The 16,729-nt window shown below is 39.6% G+C and overlaps 1 protein-coding gene across 1 annotated transcript in view; it reads right to left on the minus strand.

Moving 5' to 3' along the window:
- LOC124622908 (head-specific guanylate cyclase-like) overlaps nt 1-16,729 on the minus strand; it is a gene marked incomplete at its 5' end in the record, with an annotated part of 502,892 nt that overhangs the window by 76,744 nt on the left and 409,419 nt on the right. The window contains one exon of the mRNA XM_047148698.1: nt 2,063-2,242. Within this exon, the coding sequence (XP_047004654.1) occupies nt 2,063-2,242 (180 nt within the window). The remainder of the gene's footprint in view (nt 1-2,062; nt 2,243-16,729) is intronic.

Genomic DNA, 16,729 nt, shown 5'->3' on the forward strand with positions numbered 1-16,729 from the left:
ATTTTACTTGTAAATGCATGCATTTATTTTATATACATTCAGTAAAAATGTTACTGTTCTAACATTTTTATTTCTTTTGAAAAGTGCATCTATTCAAAAGGTGAAATAGCATTGAGAGAATAGTGATTAAAATTGCCTTCCGTTTCCCCTTAAATCTTATGAAATGGGCCGCACAAAGTCGGTCGAAACGTCGGCAGTTTGGTTTCTCTAACAGCTTATAATGACACGGCTTAATATCTGAAATTATTTTGTACTTTACTTTTGTCTTGTGTGCTTTCTAGACGGTAAGATGTAAACCAATTTTGTGCTGAGATCTTCAGGACAGTTAATTGCCCTGAAGCAGAAGTACCGCTTCGAAGTCGGTCGAAACATCGGCTACTTAGTTGCTTTAATGTTTTGTAATGACGCTACTTGATAGGCCAATTTATGTTATACTTTATTTCGGCAGATTCACTTGACAGCAAGAAATGGACCATTCTTGTGCTAAGGTCTTTGAAGTGACGGAATCCTGCGCTGTGTCCCTGAGCGAACGCTCAGCTGGTAATTTCATTGTTATTTGTTTTCTGGGGACGGCTACTTCGTACAGTGAGTGGAGTCGCAGCGCTCCACCTATCTGCAATGTGTCCTGGAAATTATTAGTCCATCCTGTTCGAATATTTTTTCTAACTATCCTTGTTGTTTCCAAAATTTAGTGAGTCGTTTATCCGAATATTATATCGGTTGACTTGATAGTTACCTGTTTGTTTTGCGAAGTAATTTTAAGATACGACGGAAAACATATAGAATGATTTGCAAAATTTACCGACTGCCAAGTTTATAATTCGATGAAGCTTGAACCATACACAGAAAAAACAGTTGCAGTATAGTCCGTTAAAGTAACTGAAACACATACGCAATTAGAAAAATGGATATGACATTTTTATTCAAAGGCAATAATTACACTTAAGTCACCGTGTTTCAGGACGGTCCCATCCACATTACAAAAGTGGGAAGTGCTTTTTAATATGGTGTGTGATCACCAAGGATGACAATGCATGCTTAACAACACGCTCCCATGCTGATAACAAGGTTGATAAGGAGCTCCGTGGTATGACGTTCGTCTTCTACCAGCGGGGTTGACAACTGCTTGGTTTTAGCTACAATATAGCAGGTCAGCAACTGGAAGCAGTTAATTCCATAAATTATCTGGGAGTAGGCATTAGGAGCGATTAAAAATTGAATGATCATATAAAGATGATCGTCGGTAAAGCAGATGCCAGACTGAGATTCATTGCAAGAGTCCTAAGGAAATGCAATCCGTAAACAAAGGAAGTAGGTTACAGTACACTTGTGCGGTCACTGCTTGAATATTGCTCACCAGTGTGTGATCCGTACCAGATAGGGTTGATAGAGGAGATAGAGAAGATCCAACGGAGAGTAGCGCGCTTCGTTACAGGATCATTTGGTAATCGCGAAACCGTTACGGAGATGATAGATAAACTCCCGTGGAAGACTCTGCAGGAGAGACGCTCAGTAGCTCTGTACGGGCTTTTATTGTAGTTTCGTGAACATGCCTTCACCGAGGAGTCAAGCAGTATATTGCTCCCTCCTACGTATATCTCGCGAAGAGACCTTGAGGATAAAATCAGAGAGATTAGAGCCCACACAGAGGCATACCGACAATCTTTCTTTCTACGAACAATATGAGACTGGAATAGAAGGGAGAACCGAAAGAGGTACTCAGGGTACCCTCCGCCACACACCGCCAGGTGGCTTGCTGAGTACGGATGTAGATGTAGATGTAGATTGTTTTGGACACCAGTTCAGCACTGTGGCCAGTGTGACATCCTTCATGATATCAGGGAGGCAAGTTTGTTCGTGTGCAAGTTAAGCTGTACTGAAACAAATCTTCGATTGGCGTTGGAGTCTGCTTTCCTCTGCAAGCAGCAGCTACATATACGAGAAGCGACGTTTCAAAGGGACCAATGGGGAAAAACGTGACTGATCTCAGTGGCACTTGTCTTGGATACCTGGGCCTTCCCTCGCTTCTGGCTCTACAGCTCTCAATTAATGGGCGGCTTACCTGTGCGCGGGCCTGCTCCCCGACCAGTATGACGTCCCTGGTGGCGTCGTGCAGGGGGATGTCGGAGATGAAGAGGCCTTTGCCGGTGAGCCCGTCGAGGCCGTCCAGGTAGGGCGAGCCCACGAACAGCAGCGAGTCCGACTCCGGGCACAGCACCATCTGGCCCTTCAGCTCCAAGCCCTGGGAATACAATGGTAGAGCACTCACGTGAATACACTGTAAGGCGCCGTAGCGGTGGCTTTCTTTCTATCGTTTCTAAACTAATGATCCAAGGCTGACTGACCACATTTATTAATCATCATGCGGTGCGGCGTTGGAAGGCTTTTGTTCGAAGAAGCAGCATTTTCATCTACAAAGACGTCAGAGAGGCCTTTGTCGATGGTGAGCAACCAACTGCTATACACAGTGTTTACAAATTAGTTATTCAGAAATAAACTTTAATCGTGAAAACGGTAAATACCTCACAGAAATCTTTGATACAAACTGAGTACAGTACACCTTCAAAATTTATATACAAACGTTAACGTGGCTACCGTCAGTAACACGACACATGTCCCACCTGTAATCAAGTTCCTACGAAATCCTATGAAGCACGTCTTAATACATGGTGCATCTGCTTGTATAATCAGCTGTAGCAGATCGTCGAAGTTTCCCGGAAGCGGAGAAACAAACACTCTGTCTTTAATGTAACCCCATACACAGAAGTCAATTGGAATTAAATCACGCGGATTGTGGTGGCCTGGAATGTCTTGCACAATGTCCAGTACAAGTCAGCATATTCGTACGGAGATGGTGAAAATCTCACGATTATAATATAGTGGTGAGCCAACTTGCTGGAAAATTAATTCTGAGTCCGCATCCTGTTCTAATTGATGCATTACATAATGGTCAGTCATGTCGAGGTACGATATGCTAGTTGACACTGAAACAAAGGAAAGACCGAAATCTTGTTACAGCTTACAGTCGAAGAAACATTTACATTAGACGAGTGCCCTACATGTCCGATTACGTGATTCGGTATCTGCTTACCCAACATCCGAACATTATGACGATTCATTCTGCTGCAGGTATGGACGGTGGCTTCGTCGCTGAACGTTATTTTATGAAGAAAGTCAACTTCGGTCTGCGTCTTGTTAAACATGACTACACAACAAGCAGCTCGTTTTTCTTTGTCACTTGCTCGTAAGTCTTGCCACAGATCCAGTTTGTGTGGTTTGAATCACTGGCGTTTCCATAATACCTTCCACGCCGTAACACTAGGTATACTCAATTCTAAGATGGCACATCCTGTTGATTTATCCGGATTAAGACTGTAAGACTGCCGAATGTATTCTATTGGTGCATAATAAGCTGCTGGCCGACCCTTTCCCGACGTCCTATGTGATAGACTGCCACATTCGGTGAAACGATTGTACCAATTATTAACAGTTATCTTTGAGTGTTGCCTTCAGATATTTAGTCCTGAACTGTCTCTAAACTGTAGTAGAGGATATGAATTGATGAATAATTAGTGGTTACTTTTGTATAAATAATTCATAAACGTCCTGCATATTTCAGGTTGCCATCTGTTTTCTATGGACATGAGACTATTGCTCATATCTCCCAGATGTATGCAATGTTTCAATTAAAGTTACCGTCTATAAGACACAGTTCCGTCAGTATCACAATTTTGTTTGTAATGTTTCATCAATAGTGCCAAGTTGCTGTCAGTGCTCCAATACGGATTATTCCCATATAATGTTCTCTGTCCATTTCTTTACGAATTATTTGTGGTTTTCGGCCCCATGACGTATTACTCTACATTATTGACATTTTGTTTATTAAGAATATTCTGGCGTACTTTCCACTCGTTTTCCATGCTCCCAGTGCACCTCTACTTATGTATGAGATAAGTTTTCGTTTTGCATTTCACTGTTTCTTGCTTGTAACTCACCTCAGTAACAATGGAAGCTAGTAAGCTAGTAAGTACCCCAGATTATCAAAATGGTTCAAATGACTCTGAGCACTATGGACTTAAAATCGGAGGTCATCGGTACCCTAGAACTGAGAACTACTTAAACCTAACCAACCTAAGGACATCACGCACATCCATGCCCGAGGCAGGATTCGGACCTGCGATTCCAGACTGAACCAGATGATCAGAAGTAACTTTTATAGCACATACGAGGTGTCTTACAAAGTATAGATAAATTTAGTTGTTTTAAAGAATTTTATCTGTTCGCCCACGTTAATGTTATCTCGTTGAAGTTGGTCCTCATTATGTATTATACGCTTATCCCAACGCTTTGTCCAATTGCTGAAAAGTGCTAGAACTCGAGCTTCGAGATAATTTTTAGCTCTCGCAGCCTAGCATTTTTAAACTCTAACATACTTGTAAAACGACAGCCCCTTGTGGCTTTCTTTACTACGGCTAAAATAAAATGTTACATGGGTTTATGCCCAGCGAATATGGAAACTGGACCATCATTGCAGTATTGTGGTGCAAAAACCCCAACAAGTTTAGTAATACTATCGGGGAGTATTTCGAACTGCTCCACACAAACGGCATTGGACTTGTGTAAGTAGTCCCCCTCACCAATAGTTCGACTTTGGGGAAGTAATCATGGTTTACTATGGGGTTAAAATCGGAGAAACAGTGACCATAACCTCTAGAGCCGACCTTCATTGGTATGGAGATCCAGAATGCTTCCACAGAAACGACTGAGTGTTTGTTTTGACGTCATACCCGTAAAACTACGTTCCGTATTCTGTTACGGCATGTTTCAACAGTTCTTCATAATTGTTGAGTTCTTGTAATGGCTTCTGAGTAACTTCCTTTCACCTGTGTTACATTCGAAATGGCTATTATTTTGGAGCAAACTGTGGTGTCACACGTTTCAAACCGAAGCAATTCGAATTCATTAGCCAACTGGCAAACCAAAATGGTCAGCGAACTCTCTGGTCCTCATTCTTTGATAGCTCATAATCATTTCTTACACTTTTTCCACGATTTTATGATAATGCGTAGGAGCCTCTACAGTAGTCGTTACTTTTAACGCCTTGCAGATCTCCTTTTAAACGCTTTCACCACTCGCAAACCCTTCATTTACTCACAGTAGACTAAACGAAACAGTAATTTCTAAAATTGTAGTGCATTTCATTCCGTCCTTATAGCAAAAAGTAATCGCAACGGTACCAGTAAAACATATGAAACCTATCTGACGATTGGCAACGTACTAAATATCCGATATGGCTAACACACTACTCATACTTTACAGGATCAACGAAAAAAATGTCACGAAACGGAGTAATAAAATATTCAAAATTACAAAATTGTCCTTACTCTTTGAAAAACACATCGTAGACAAATCTTCCCCAGTTCAAGATGACTCCTGATGTCACGCTGTAGATACTTTACATACTCTGCTCTATACGAAGAAAAGACCGTAATCTGTGAATCTACCTTTTTTCAGTTGTAAAAATTTGTATTGGAATAGTCGTTCCACCAGGTAAATTGTTTCCGTTTACAAACCCGTGTTCGCCCGGTTACCACATTGGCTGACTACAGCAATAGCCTGTACGTGCGAGCGTGCTGTGCTTGGTAATCGGGCGTAATACGTTGATTGGCTTAACACTGGTTGGTTGCTCGCGCCGCAGGCATGCGCCTGTTGGCACGCAGAACGTGCCGAACCTGTGGTTACCTCAAATATCAACCATTTGGTCACTGAACAAAAGATCAAATGGCTCATCGTTTCATCGTACTACTGCTGGTTTTTAACAAATTTCAACAAGCAGCAACCGGAAGGATTGTTTCTTCAGTAGATCTCCGTAACTGATCATTCGTTACCACATCATGTATGAACGCTATCTGAGGAATGAGTAACGCCATCTGTACGTTATACTTAAAAGCGGTGTAAATCATTTTAAGCGAGATGTAGTTACGTTGTCTCACCAGGGGTAACATAGATACTGCCTACAGGAAAATTAATAAGACGTTTGGAGAAAAGAGAACCAGTTGTATGAATATCAAGAGCTCAGATGGAAACCCAGTTCTAAGCAAAGAAGGGAAAGCAGAAAGGTGGAAGGAGTATATAGAGGGTCTATACAAGGGCGATGTACTTGAGGACAATATTACGGAAATGGAAGAGGATGTAGACGAAGATGAAATGGGAGATATACTGCGTGAAGTGTTTGACAGAGCACTGAAAGACCTGAGTAGAAACAAGGCCCCGGGAGTAGACAACATTCCATTAGAACTACTGACAGCATTGGGAGAGCCAGTCCTGACAAAACTCTACCATCTGGTGAGCAAGATATATGAGACAGGCGAATTACCCACAGGCTTCAAGAAGAATATAATAATTCCAATCCCAAAGAAAGCAGGTGTTGACAGATGTGAAAATTACCGAACTATCAGTTTAATAAGTCACGACTGCAAAATACTAACGCGAATTCTTTACAGACGAATGGAAAAACTAGTAGAAGCCGACCTCGGAGAAGATCAGTTGGGATTCCGTAGAAATACTGGAACACGTGAGGCAATACTATCCCTACGACTTATCTTACAAGTTAGATTAAGGAAAGGCAAACCTACGTTTCTAGCATTTGTAGACTAAGAGAAAGCTTTTGACAGTGTTGACTGGAATACTCTCTTTCAAATTCTGAAGGTGTCAGGGGTAAAATACGGGGAGCGAATGCCTATTTACAATTTGTACAGAAACCAGATGGCAGTTATAAGAGTCGAGGGATACGAAAGGGAAGCAGTGGTTAGGAAGGGAGTGACACAGGGTTGTAGCCTCTCCCTGATTTTATTCAATCTGTATATTGAGCAAGCAGTGAAAGAAACAAAATAAAAATTCGATGTAGGTATTAAAATCCATGGAGAAGAAATAAAAATTTCGAGGTTTGGTGATGACATTCTAATTCTGTGAGAGACAACCAAAGGACTTGGAAGAGCAGTTGAACGGAATGGATAGTGTCTTGAAAGGAGGATATGAGATGAACATCAACAAAAGCAAAACGAGGATAATGGAATGTAGTCGAATTAAGTCGGGTGATGCTGAGGGAAGTAGATTAGGAAATGAGACACTTAAAGTATTTGGGGAGCAAAATAACTGATGATGGTCGAAGTAGAGAGGATATAAAATGTAGACTGCCAATGGCAACGAAAGCGTTTCTGAAGAAGAGAAATTTGTTAACATCGAGTGTAGATTTGAGTGTCAGGTAGTCGTTTCTGAAAGTATTTGTATATAGTGCAGCCATGTATGGAAGTGAAACATGGACGATAATTAGTTTGGGCAAGAAGAGAATAGTGGCTTTTGAAATGTGGTGCTACAGAAGAATGCTGAAGATTAGGTGGGTAGATCACATAACTAATGAGTAGGTGTTGAATGGGATTGGGGAGAAGAGAAATTTGTGGCACAACTTTACTGGAAGAAGGGATCGGTTGGTAGGACATGTTCTGAGGCATCAAGGGATCGCCAATTTAGTATGGGAGGGCAGCGTGGAGAGTAAAAATCGTAGAGGGAGACCAAGAGATGAGTACACTAAGCAGATTCAGAAGGATGTAGGTTGCAGTAGTTACTGGGAGATGAAGAAGCTTGCACAGTATAGAGTAGCATGGAGAGCTGCATCAAACCAGTCTCGGGACTGAAGACAATAACAACAACAATGTAGTTACGTTACATAATTGAGGGGATATGTTAATGTCATAATAATGTAATGGTCATTATCAGCATGTTCTGTAAATCTCGTAGGAAATGATAGTATTCTTTTACGTACAATGTACTATTTACAGCATGCTGTTTCGTTTAACTCTCATATTTCGTGCAACTAATCCATAATGGACTTTTTTATGGTGCATAATAATACCTGCTGCCAGTCAGGATAGAAGGTGATTGTATTTAATACACTAACGGTTTCGGGCTTGTGCCCATCTTCAGATGGTTTGCATCTGGCTGCATGTTCCCACACTCAGTGTTGGAGAATACTGTTTAAATCGAAAACAATGGTGTGATGATGAATACGATGACAAACATGAAACACGTGGAGGTGGTTGAGCAACATGTATTGCAAAATATTATAGTGCTTACATAAAGCTGTTCTATCCATATCGTTTAGAAAGTACATTTGTTACATTTACGTAAAAAAAATTCGTGTTGAACGTGTTAACTGTGTATTAGTCACCATTTATTATGGTGTTTCTATATTACGTCTTTGATACACTATTGCACTTTCGATGTTGGTAACATCACACACTTGCACTCACGACATCCAACATGTTCCAATAGAGACATAGGGGCTATGGTCAAAGAGCTTAAGTTAAAGAAGTACGAATATTTTATACATATAAGTGCATAACTAATATTACAATTTATGAAAATGAAATACTTACGTGATTGTATTATTCTGAAACCAATCGGTTATTCATAATGTCTAGAATGGCTGCTGGTCTTATAAAAGGTTAAATTGTTTTATCCAGAGATTTATACGTGTGAGGGGGACTTACGTTACCGCCTTTGATTTTTAAATATTTTGTGAAATTTAAAGCAAGTTTGGTAACATTGAGAGTGTAATGAGAATTTCTCTGTCAACTCCTGAGGAGAAAGTGGATGAGTTTCTATAAGGAAGAGGGCTTGCATAACGTGATTACAAGAAACAGGAGTCTATACAGAACAATTAGGGGATCCAATATTAAAATCATTATTCAAAATAGCTTTGGAAGACTTAAGGTCTAATAACGCAGAAAGAGTAGAAAACATTCCATCAGAATTTCTAAGATCATTCGAAGCAGTGGCAACAGTACGACTATTCACAATGGTTTGTAGAATTTGAGAGGCCACCAATGTGCCATGTGACTTCCGGGAAAAGTTATCCACAAAATTCCTAAGATTGCATGAGCCAAAAATTGCAAGACTTATCGCAAAGTTCATGCATCCAAGTTGCTAGCAAGAATAGTATACAGAAGAATGTATAAGAAAAGTGAGGATGTGTTAGGTGATGATCAGTTTAGCTCTAAACAAGGCAAGGCACAAAAGAGGCAGTTATAATGTTGCAGTTGATGATGGAAGCAAGACTAAAAAATATAACTAACACATTCGTAGGATTTATCGACCTGGATAAGCGTACGACAATGTAAAATGGTGCTAGATGTTCGAAATTCTGAGAAAATATGTGTAAGCTATAGGGAACGACGAGTAAAACACGAAATGTACAAGAGCCAAGTGGAAGACGAAGAACAAAGGCCTGGATTAAAAAGGGTGCAAAACAAAGATGTAGTCTGTCGCCTGTACTGTTGAATCTGTACATCAAAGAAGCAATGATGGGAATAAATGAAATATTCAAGAGTGGAATTAAAAATCAAGGTGAAAGGATTTCAGCGATAAAGTGCGCTGATGACATTCTATCCTCAGTGAATATGAAGAAGAATTACAGTATCTGCTGAATGGAATGAACCGTCTAATGAGCACTGTACATGGATTGAGAGTAAATCGAAGAAAGACGAAAGCCATGAGAAGTAACAGAAATGAGAACAGTGAGAAAGGTAACATTGGACGTTCGGTCTCGATGTGGGTTAAGAAATGCTGCTACCTAGGTAACAAAATAACCCATGACTTGTGGATCAAGGACAATATCTAACCCAGACTAGCATTAAAAGAGTGCCTTCTTGGCCAAGAAAATTCCACTAAAATCAAACACAGGCCTTAATTTGAGGAATATATTTCTGAGAATGACTGTTGCAAGCACAACGTTGTATGATAGTGAAACATTGACTGTGGGAAAAACTATAACAAGAGAGAATCGAAGCATTTAATGTGAGGTGCTACAAACAATATTTGAAAATTAAGTGGACTGATAAAACAAGGAATCAGAAGGTTCCGCACAGAATCGGAGAGGAAGAGGAACAATGGAAAACTCTGAGAAGAAGAAGGGACAGAATGGTATGATATCTGTTAAAACATCAGTGAATAACTTCAATGGTACTAGAGACAGATGTAGATGATAAAAACTATAGAGGAAGAAAGATATCGAAATACAGGCAACAAATAACTGAAGACGTATTTTGCAAGTGCTTCTCTGAGATGAAGAGGTAGGCATAGGGAGGAATTCGTTGTGTCGCCACATCAAACTATTCAGAAGATTGAAGACTAAAAAAAAGTAAATGTATTTCGTTAAAGTTGTGTTGAAATGATTTGTTTCAAGGCCTACTTGTTTGAAAATTAGATGTGGTGGGTTTTGAGCTATGTGCTTTCAGATTTCTAGCCAAAAGGGACTTATCCAAATTACTTAGGCGGAAGGCTAACGCAACTGAAGGAGCATGACCACACAGCCACAGCCGTTACAGACAACCTACAACTGCTATCCCCTGGCAGCAAAGGAGAAAAACTGAACCTTCTTGAATAACTCAAAATATACATCTATAGACCCAAATTATCACCCCTAATTCTCAATGAACAAGGAGACCGAGCAAGCAAATGATTCATACACATCTTTAATGAAATATTTATAAATCTCACGTCCCCCTCGCACTTAGCACTGTCTGGAAAAAAATCATATCTAGTTAACCTTATATAATTTAACAGTAACGATTCTAGAAAATATAAATAACAGTGTGTTTCCAAAATCATGCACTCATGTAACAATTTTATTTTCGTGAATAGTAGTATCTGTTATGTACGTGTATGTGTAACGTTTCTGTACTTCTTTGACTTAAGCTCTTTGAAATAACGTCTGTTTTTCAAATGTTAACACGTTGTGTGTTGTGAGTGCATGTCTATTTGAAGTTACCAACATCTTAGGTGCCACTAGTTTGTCAAAGACATAACATGGAAGCACCAGTTATTAGCATGGTAACTAATACAGTATTAATATCTAAGGAAGGAAATATTTTTGTACAAAAATGTGACAAATTTACTGTGAAAATGATATGTATGGACCAGATTTATGTATGTTCTATAATATTTTGCAACGTATGACACTTAACAACTTCGAAATGTTTGATATGTCTATCTATTCATGAAAATGTCATTTATTTTCAATTTAAACAGTGACCTCCAACACTAGCGATGGATACTTGTACCTGAATGAAAGCCACCTGAAGATGAGTACATGACCGAAACCATTCGTATCACCTGCTGTTGACCAATACTTTTGTTCACGTTACATCTTCTCTGTATAATGTGCCTCATGAATTCAGATTTCCTACACTTCAGAGCTACAAAATGTGCATGGTGGGTTATATTTATAATATTTTATAGCGTCAGATAATTAACCGCTTCAGTTGTAAGTAGTTCAGTTCGATGAAGCAGTTAATTATCTGATTCTACCAAGTAGCTCAGTTTCTGATGTCCTAAACAAATCTTATGAATAATATTTTGGTCATCAGTAAAGTAGCACCGACAACAGACAGCATTTGTCACAACTATGTACATGACATAGATATAAATGAATTCTCTTTCAATATTTAATTTTTATTCCATTGCACAATTATCTTGACAAATCACGGTCATAGGCCCCATGCACAAAACACTGAAAATTAACCATATTAAGTTTCTTTAAGACACTCGAAATCTCCTCAGACTTCAAAAGTAATGTACTAAGTATGCAGTTGAAGCACTGTAATAAGTCATAATTACAATGTGCTAACATGAATTACATTTATAGTGAAGGGAAGATTGGCAGAAGACAGTCTAGAGAGAGAGCAATGAGCCTCTGAAGAAAGGTAGTAATACTCGAAACAATACCAACCATACGTTTTATCTGACATGACAGTTTCAGCATTTGCTGAATTATACAGGCTTTTAGTAATGTATAATAGGACACTTTTTGAAATCTTGATGTTATTAGGCATAGAATATACGAATCTGAGGTCCAACTTCCATTTGAGCAGCAAAATACTGCGTTAGTTAAAATAATGAGGGGTTCCAATCGAGAAGAGTGAGAAACGGGATTGTAGCATTTCCCTTACTTTATTCATTGTGTGCATATCACAAGAGGTAATGGAACCAAGTCAGCTTAGAAAAAGGATTAAAAATTTAGCTACATGAAATAAAAAGATCTTTCAAGTGATTGCATTTTATCATATTTCTTTGACAGATGCCTAACTACATAAAAGGCTAGCTGAATGGATGGTATAGTGTTGTTAGAATAGGTTGTAACATGCGCATCAATAAGGAAACGGCAATCGGTTGCGGACAAAATAAGTCAAGTGATGTTCGTGAATTTAGATTAGGAAATAAAATGTAAACTGATTGACGAATGGTGTATATTAACATCAAATATAAATTCAAATCTGAAATATTCTTTTCCTAAGGTTTTGCCTGGAATTTAACCTTATAATGACGAAACATGGCGGTACACTGGACAAACAGAGAGAGGAAAGAAGTTTCTGAAATGTTTTGTTACGGAAGAATGTTGAAGGTTAGATGAATAGACCTGATAGTTAACGAAATGTTAGTGAAACGCATCACAGAGAAAATAGTATGCGACAATGGGACTAAAACAAGTGAGAGGTTACTACATGACTAGAAGAAGGCATAGGTTTACTAGGCACTCCCTGGGGCATCAAGAAATAGTTAATTTGATAATTGATGAATGAGTTTTGGGAAAAACTTTTAGAGAGAAACCAAAGTTTAACGACAGTAGTCAGGTGTTATGGATATTGAGATTTCCACGGGATAGAGAGCAACACTTTAAACGATAATAGTGAAGGAGATGATATCTATATCAATAATTTGAACAAAATTAATAAAAAATATACAGTATACGAAGTAAAATCGCTTCACAAGTTTTAGTAAAGACAAGGGAAAGAGAAGGTTTTTACCGTTGTATTTTGGTAACAATTACCCTGGAAATTGCCTATAAAATTCAAACTAGGGTGCCTTGAGTATGTTCATAATCTTGTATTTTGGCATGAATATTTTTTCATACTTCCCGACGTATTTTAGCGACTTACAATTCTTGTAACACAAAACAGAAAATCTAGAGTTCTTGCTTATTACTCTACTGCTTTCAGTTAATTACGAGTACACCTAGTGGAAACAGCTCCACTTATCCCTGATGCCTGTGGACAACGTTCTCTCAAAGACAGGTGTATTCAGATTGGGGAAACGCCCTTGTCGAAAGGTGGCTATATACGTTAAGTGCAACAAATTTCAGATCTTCTGTGGCAGTAATGGAGGCAATACTGGAAGGGGCTGAATGTTTTTGTGAATAGAATTACGTGTAGAAATTGAAAACAATGCTTTTCATTTCAGTAAAAATTGAGTATATTTGCAGTAAAAGAATTGACCTACTCCGCATTGCTTCAGCTGCTGTGTTATGCATCCCTTACATGACTCAGTACAAATAACGATTGTATCATATGAAATCAACATAGCTTTAGAGTTATCGATTACGGTTGGAGACAAGTCATTAATGATAGGAGTAGAAGAAGCAGCGCTAGCGTAGCGGACTTGCGCGACTATCTTTTATGAATTACATTGCGTGTGGCTTGTTCACTGGCGATTTTGACGTCGACCGTATGAAATGATCAGTGAGTTAAATCTCATTGCTCCACCTAAGAAAAGATTCTAGGTGGTTATATACATTCAATGACAGTAAGAAAAGTTACTTACTAATATCTCGATTCCTTATACAACCAACGCATTTTGTACAATAAAAACACTACCTGGGCTTACTTGTGAAGACATAAATAAATAATTTTGTTGGGTAGCTGAAGTACCACCACCCTGCGCCTTGTGGGTGGAGGGTAGAGTGTGAATAGCAATGCACGATAGTTTCCAGACGGGTGACTTTAGTTTAAGAAAAGTGTGTATTGTGTATTCTATGGAGAAGTCGAGAACTGAGTCAAATTTTGTCATAGCAAACGTGATTGAGAGTAAATGTGGCGGTCATTATTGTGTCTTATTCTTCAATGAGCAGTTAACGTGGAAAGACAGACTGTATTGAACTTACGGGCGTCGTATTAACCAGCGTTATCTTGTACTGCCAGATGATGTATTTATTGTCGTGGAATGGTGATAATTGTCTGATTTGTGATATCTTATACATCACTTAACTGTTTAAACTAAACCTGAGCATTTGTTATAAAAATTCTGTGGGATATTTTCAGTATCAGTGCAATGTGAGAACATATATGTGGTCCTTAAATCACGGTTGTTGTATCTACTAGCGGGCGAGTTAAAGATTCTGCTCTTGTTTGTGATTAACGTCACAGCTGCAGACGTTTTGTGAATATTGGCGGACAATTTTCACTCCTTCCTAAGACCGAAGTTACGACGTTATTAATTCTCAGGTTCTTTCGCTGCGGTGCAGTCGGTGAAATACTGTCGGACAGTTAAGAACCTGACTGTCGGTATAGTCAAGGTGTGCCCGTTAAGCAAGGCAGCAGCGTCTCACTACAAAGTACCAGAGCTGAAAAGATTTTCCACGAACACGTTCAGTAAGATATCACTGAAGACAGGTGTTCCAAGACACCTATTACAAGAATTATGAAGTAGCAGACGCTTTCATGTGCATACGAAGGAGGGTGTTTCGTACCCTCGTAAATCACAATCAGCTGAAGTGGCCAAGCCGGCAGCACTAACAAGATTGGAAGTAATGTTAGATCCGGTGTTCCAGTCCATCACTAAAATTCCAGAAAACACACATCCCATGAAGAACGACGTTGATATTAGAGAGTCAGGTGTGCGGATGTGTTCATGGAGGGTTGACAATGCGCACATTCACCGATCACTACAATTAACGCAAGTGCAAGATAAAAAAGAGAGAGAGCTAGAGAAGAGTGTGGTGGTAGAACACTGCCGAGGGAATGGTCACAGAACACTACTTTTGGGGTATGGGATTTTTGCCTAGGCGACTACGGCGCAGTTACTTCGAAATCAGGAAACCACGCCGAGTAGGGCATGGTAGCGTGCTTCTACGTCTAGATCTATACTCTGCAAACCAGCTTACGGTGAATGGCGAAGGATTCATTGTGTATGAATGTCATTTACCCCTTATCATTTTCCAGTCGTGACTGTTTCGCGGAAAGACGGCTTACTCCTAAGCCTCCGTGTTGCCTCGAATCTCTCTAATACCATCTTCATGATAACTTCGCGAGATATGTGTAGGAGGAAGCAGTATATTGGTTGACTCTTCTGGGCGCTTCGGAGATTTAGCTGTAGACCATACCGTGATGCAGAACACCTCCCTTTCAGCGTCTGCCGCTGGAGGTGACAGCAACTCCGTGATTCTTTCGAGCTTACTAAATTAATCTTTAACGAAACATGCTGCTCTTCTATGAATCTTCCCTGTTTTTCTATCAATCCTGATTGATGTGGTTCCCATACTGACGACCAGTAATGAAGTATCGGCCATACGAATATTTTGAAAGCTACTTTCTTTGATGATGGACTGTATCTCCCGAGGATTCTTTCAATGAGTCTCAGGCTGTGATCTGCGTCACCCGTGATTCATTTTATGTGGCCGTTCCATTTCAGATCTCTCCGTACACATACTCAAAGATATTTGATGGAAGTAACTGCTTCCACGCACTGTCCTGCTGTCGTATAATCATGCAGTAAACGGCCTTTCTGTCTATTAAAATTTGTGAATGTTGAGGGTCACTATCCACTCCCTGCAGCAACCCTCGATTCTCTCTAGGTCTTCCTGCATTTCGCTACAGTTTAATAGCGCTGAGATTCTATGTACATTAAAGACCTATTCACGAAAATCTTAGTGAAACCTCCGACATTACCTGCTAGGTCATTTATACTGGGGTTGGAACATAAATAGTGGAAAGTTTTTACTCACAACCGATAAAAATGTGTTACATCTTTGCACCTGCTACTGCCCTTCAAAGTAGTTACCAGCGTCGTGCAGAACCCGTTGCCAGCGATGTGGAAGGCGTAGTATATCGTTATCAGAGCCTGTTCTGTTAATGGTGAGAATGGAGCTGTCTACTGCCTGTCGAATCTCTGGAACAGCTCTGAAGCGAATGCCACGAAGTGGTTCCTTCATCTTCGGAATCAAATGTGAATCATTACGTCCTTCGTGCGACGATTTAAAGGAGGAACTACAGTACAAGCTTCATCTGTGAAACTGTTTTGGAAAAGACATGTAATACTTAGGCCTTTTCTACGTCATCCTCCGATTCAATGCCATTAAGGCTTTGTGCAGCGTACGGAAGAAGTGGAAAGTGCTTGACATTTACTGGTCAGTGTAGGCGGTAGATTCGAATATGGCAGTTAAACTTTCGACACAAGGTAGAGCAAGGCTGACGGAGCGCGCACGTAGCACTGATTAGCGTCACTAAACAACAAAAAATGCAGTTTTTATTAAAACTTTTATTGCCTTTATGTATTTTATTATTATGTCAAGTGTTAGGAGGAGCCCGGATTCAATTCTCGGCCAGGTCGATTATTTTCTCCGCATGGGAACTGGGTGTTGCGTTGTGCTCACTTTCGTATCGTCATAATTTTCACTCCATCTGAGATGGCTGTATGGGGCACCTCCCAAAGGGCAATAATATCGGTGCTGAAGTGTTCACCATTTTGATCACTGATCTTCGTAGTTACAACTTTCCACGAAACTTCATGTCAAGTTTAATTCTGATAGTCTGACGACAGGGTACATCAGTAACGCTCAGTAAAGTTTTTATAACACGGGACTTTTGATATTTGCTGGACCATAGTGCGTTTTCAATTT

This window comes from Schistocerca americana, chromosome 7 (genome assembly GCF_021461395.2).
Source record: "Schistocerca americana isolate TAMUIC-IGC-003095 chromosome 7, iqSchAmer2.1, whole genome shotgun sequence".
Lineage (NCBI taxonomy): Eukaryota > Metazoa > Arthropoda > Insecta > Orthoptera > Acrididae > Schistocerca > Schistocerca americana.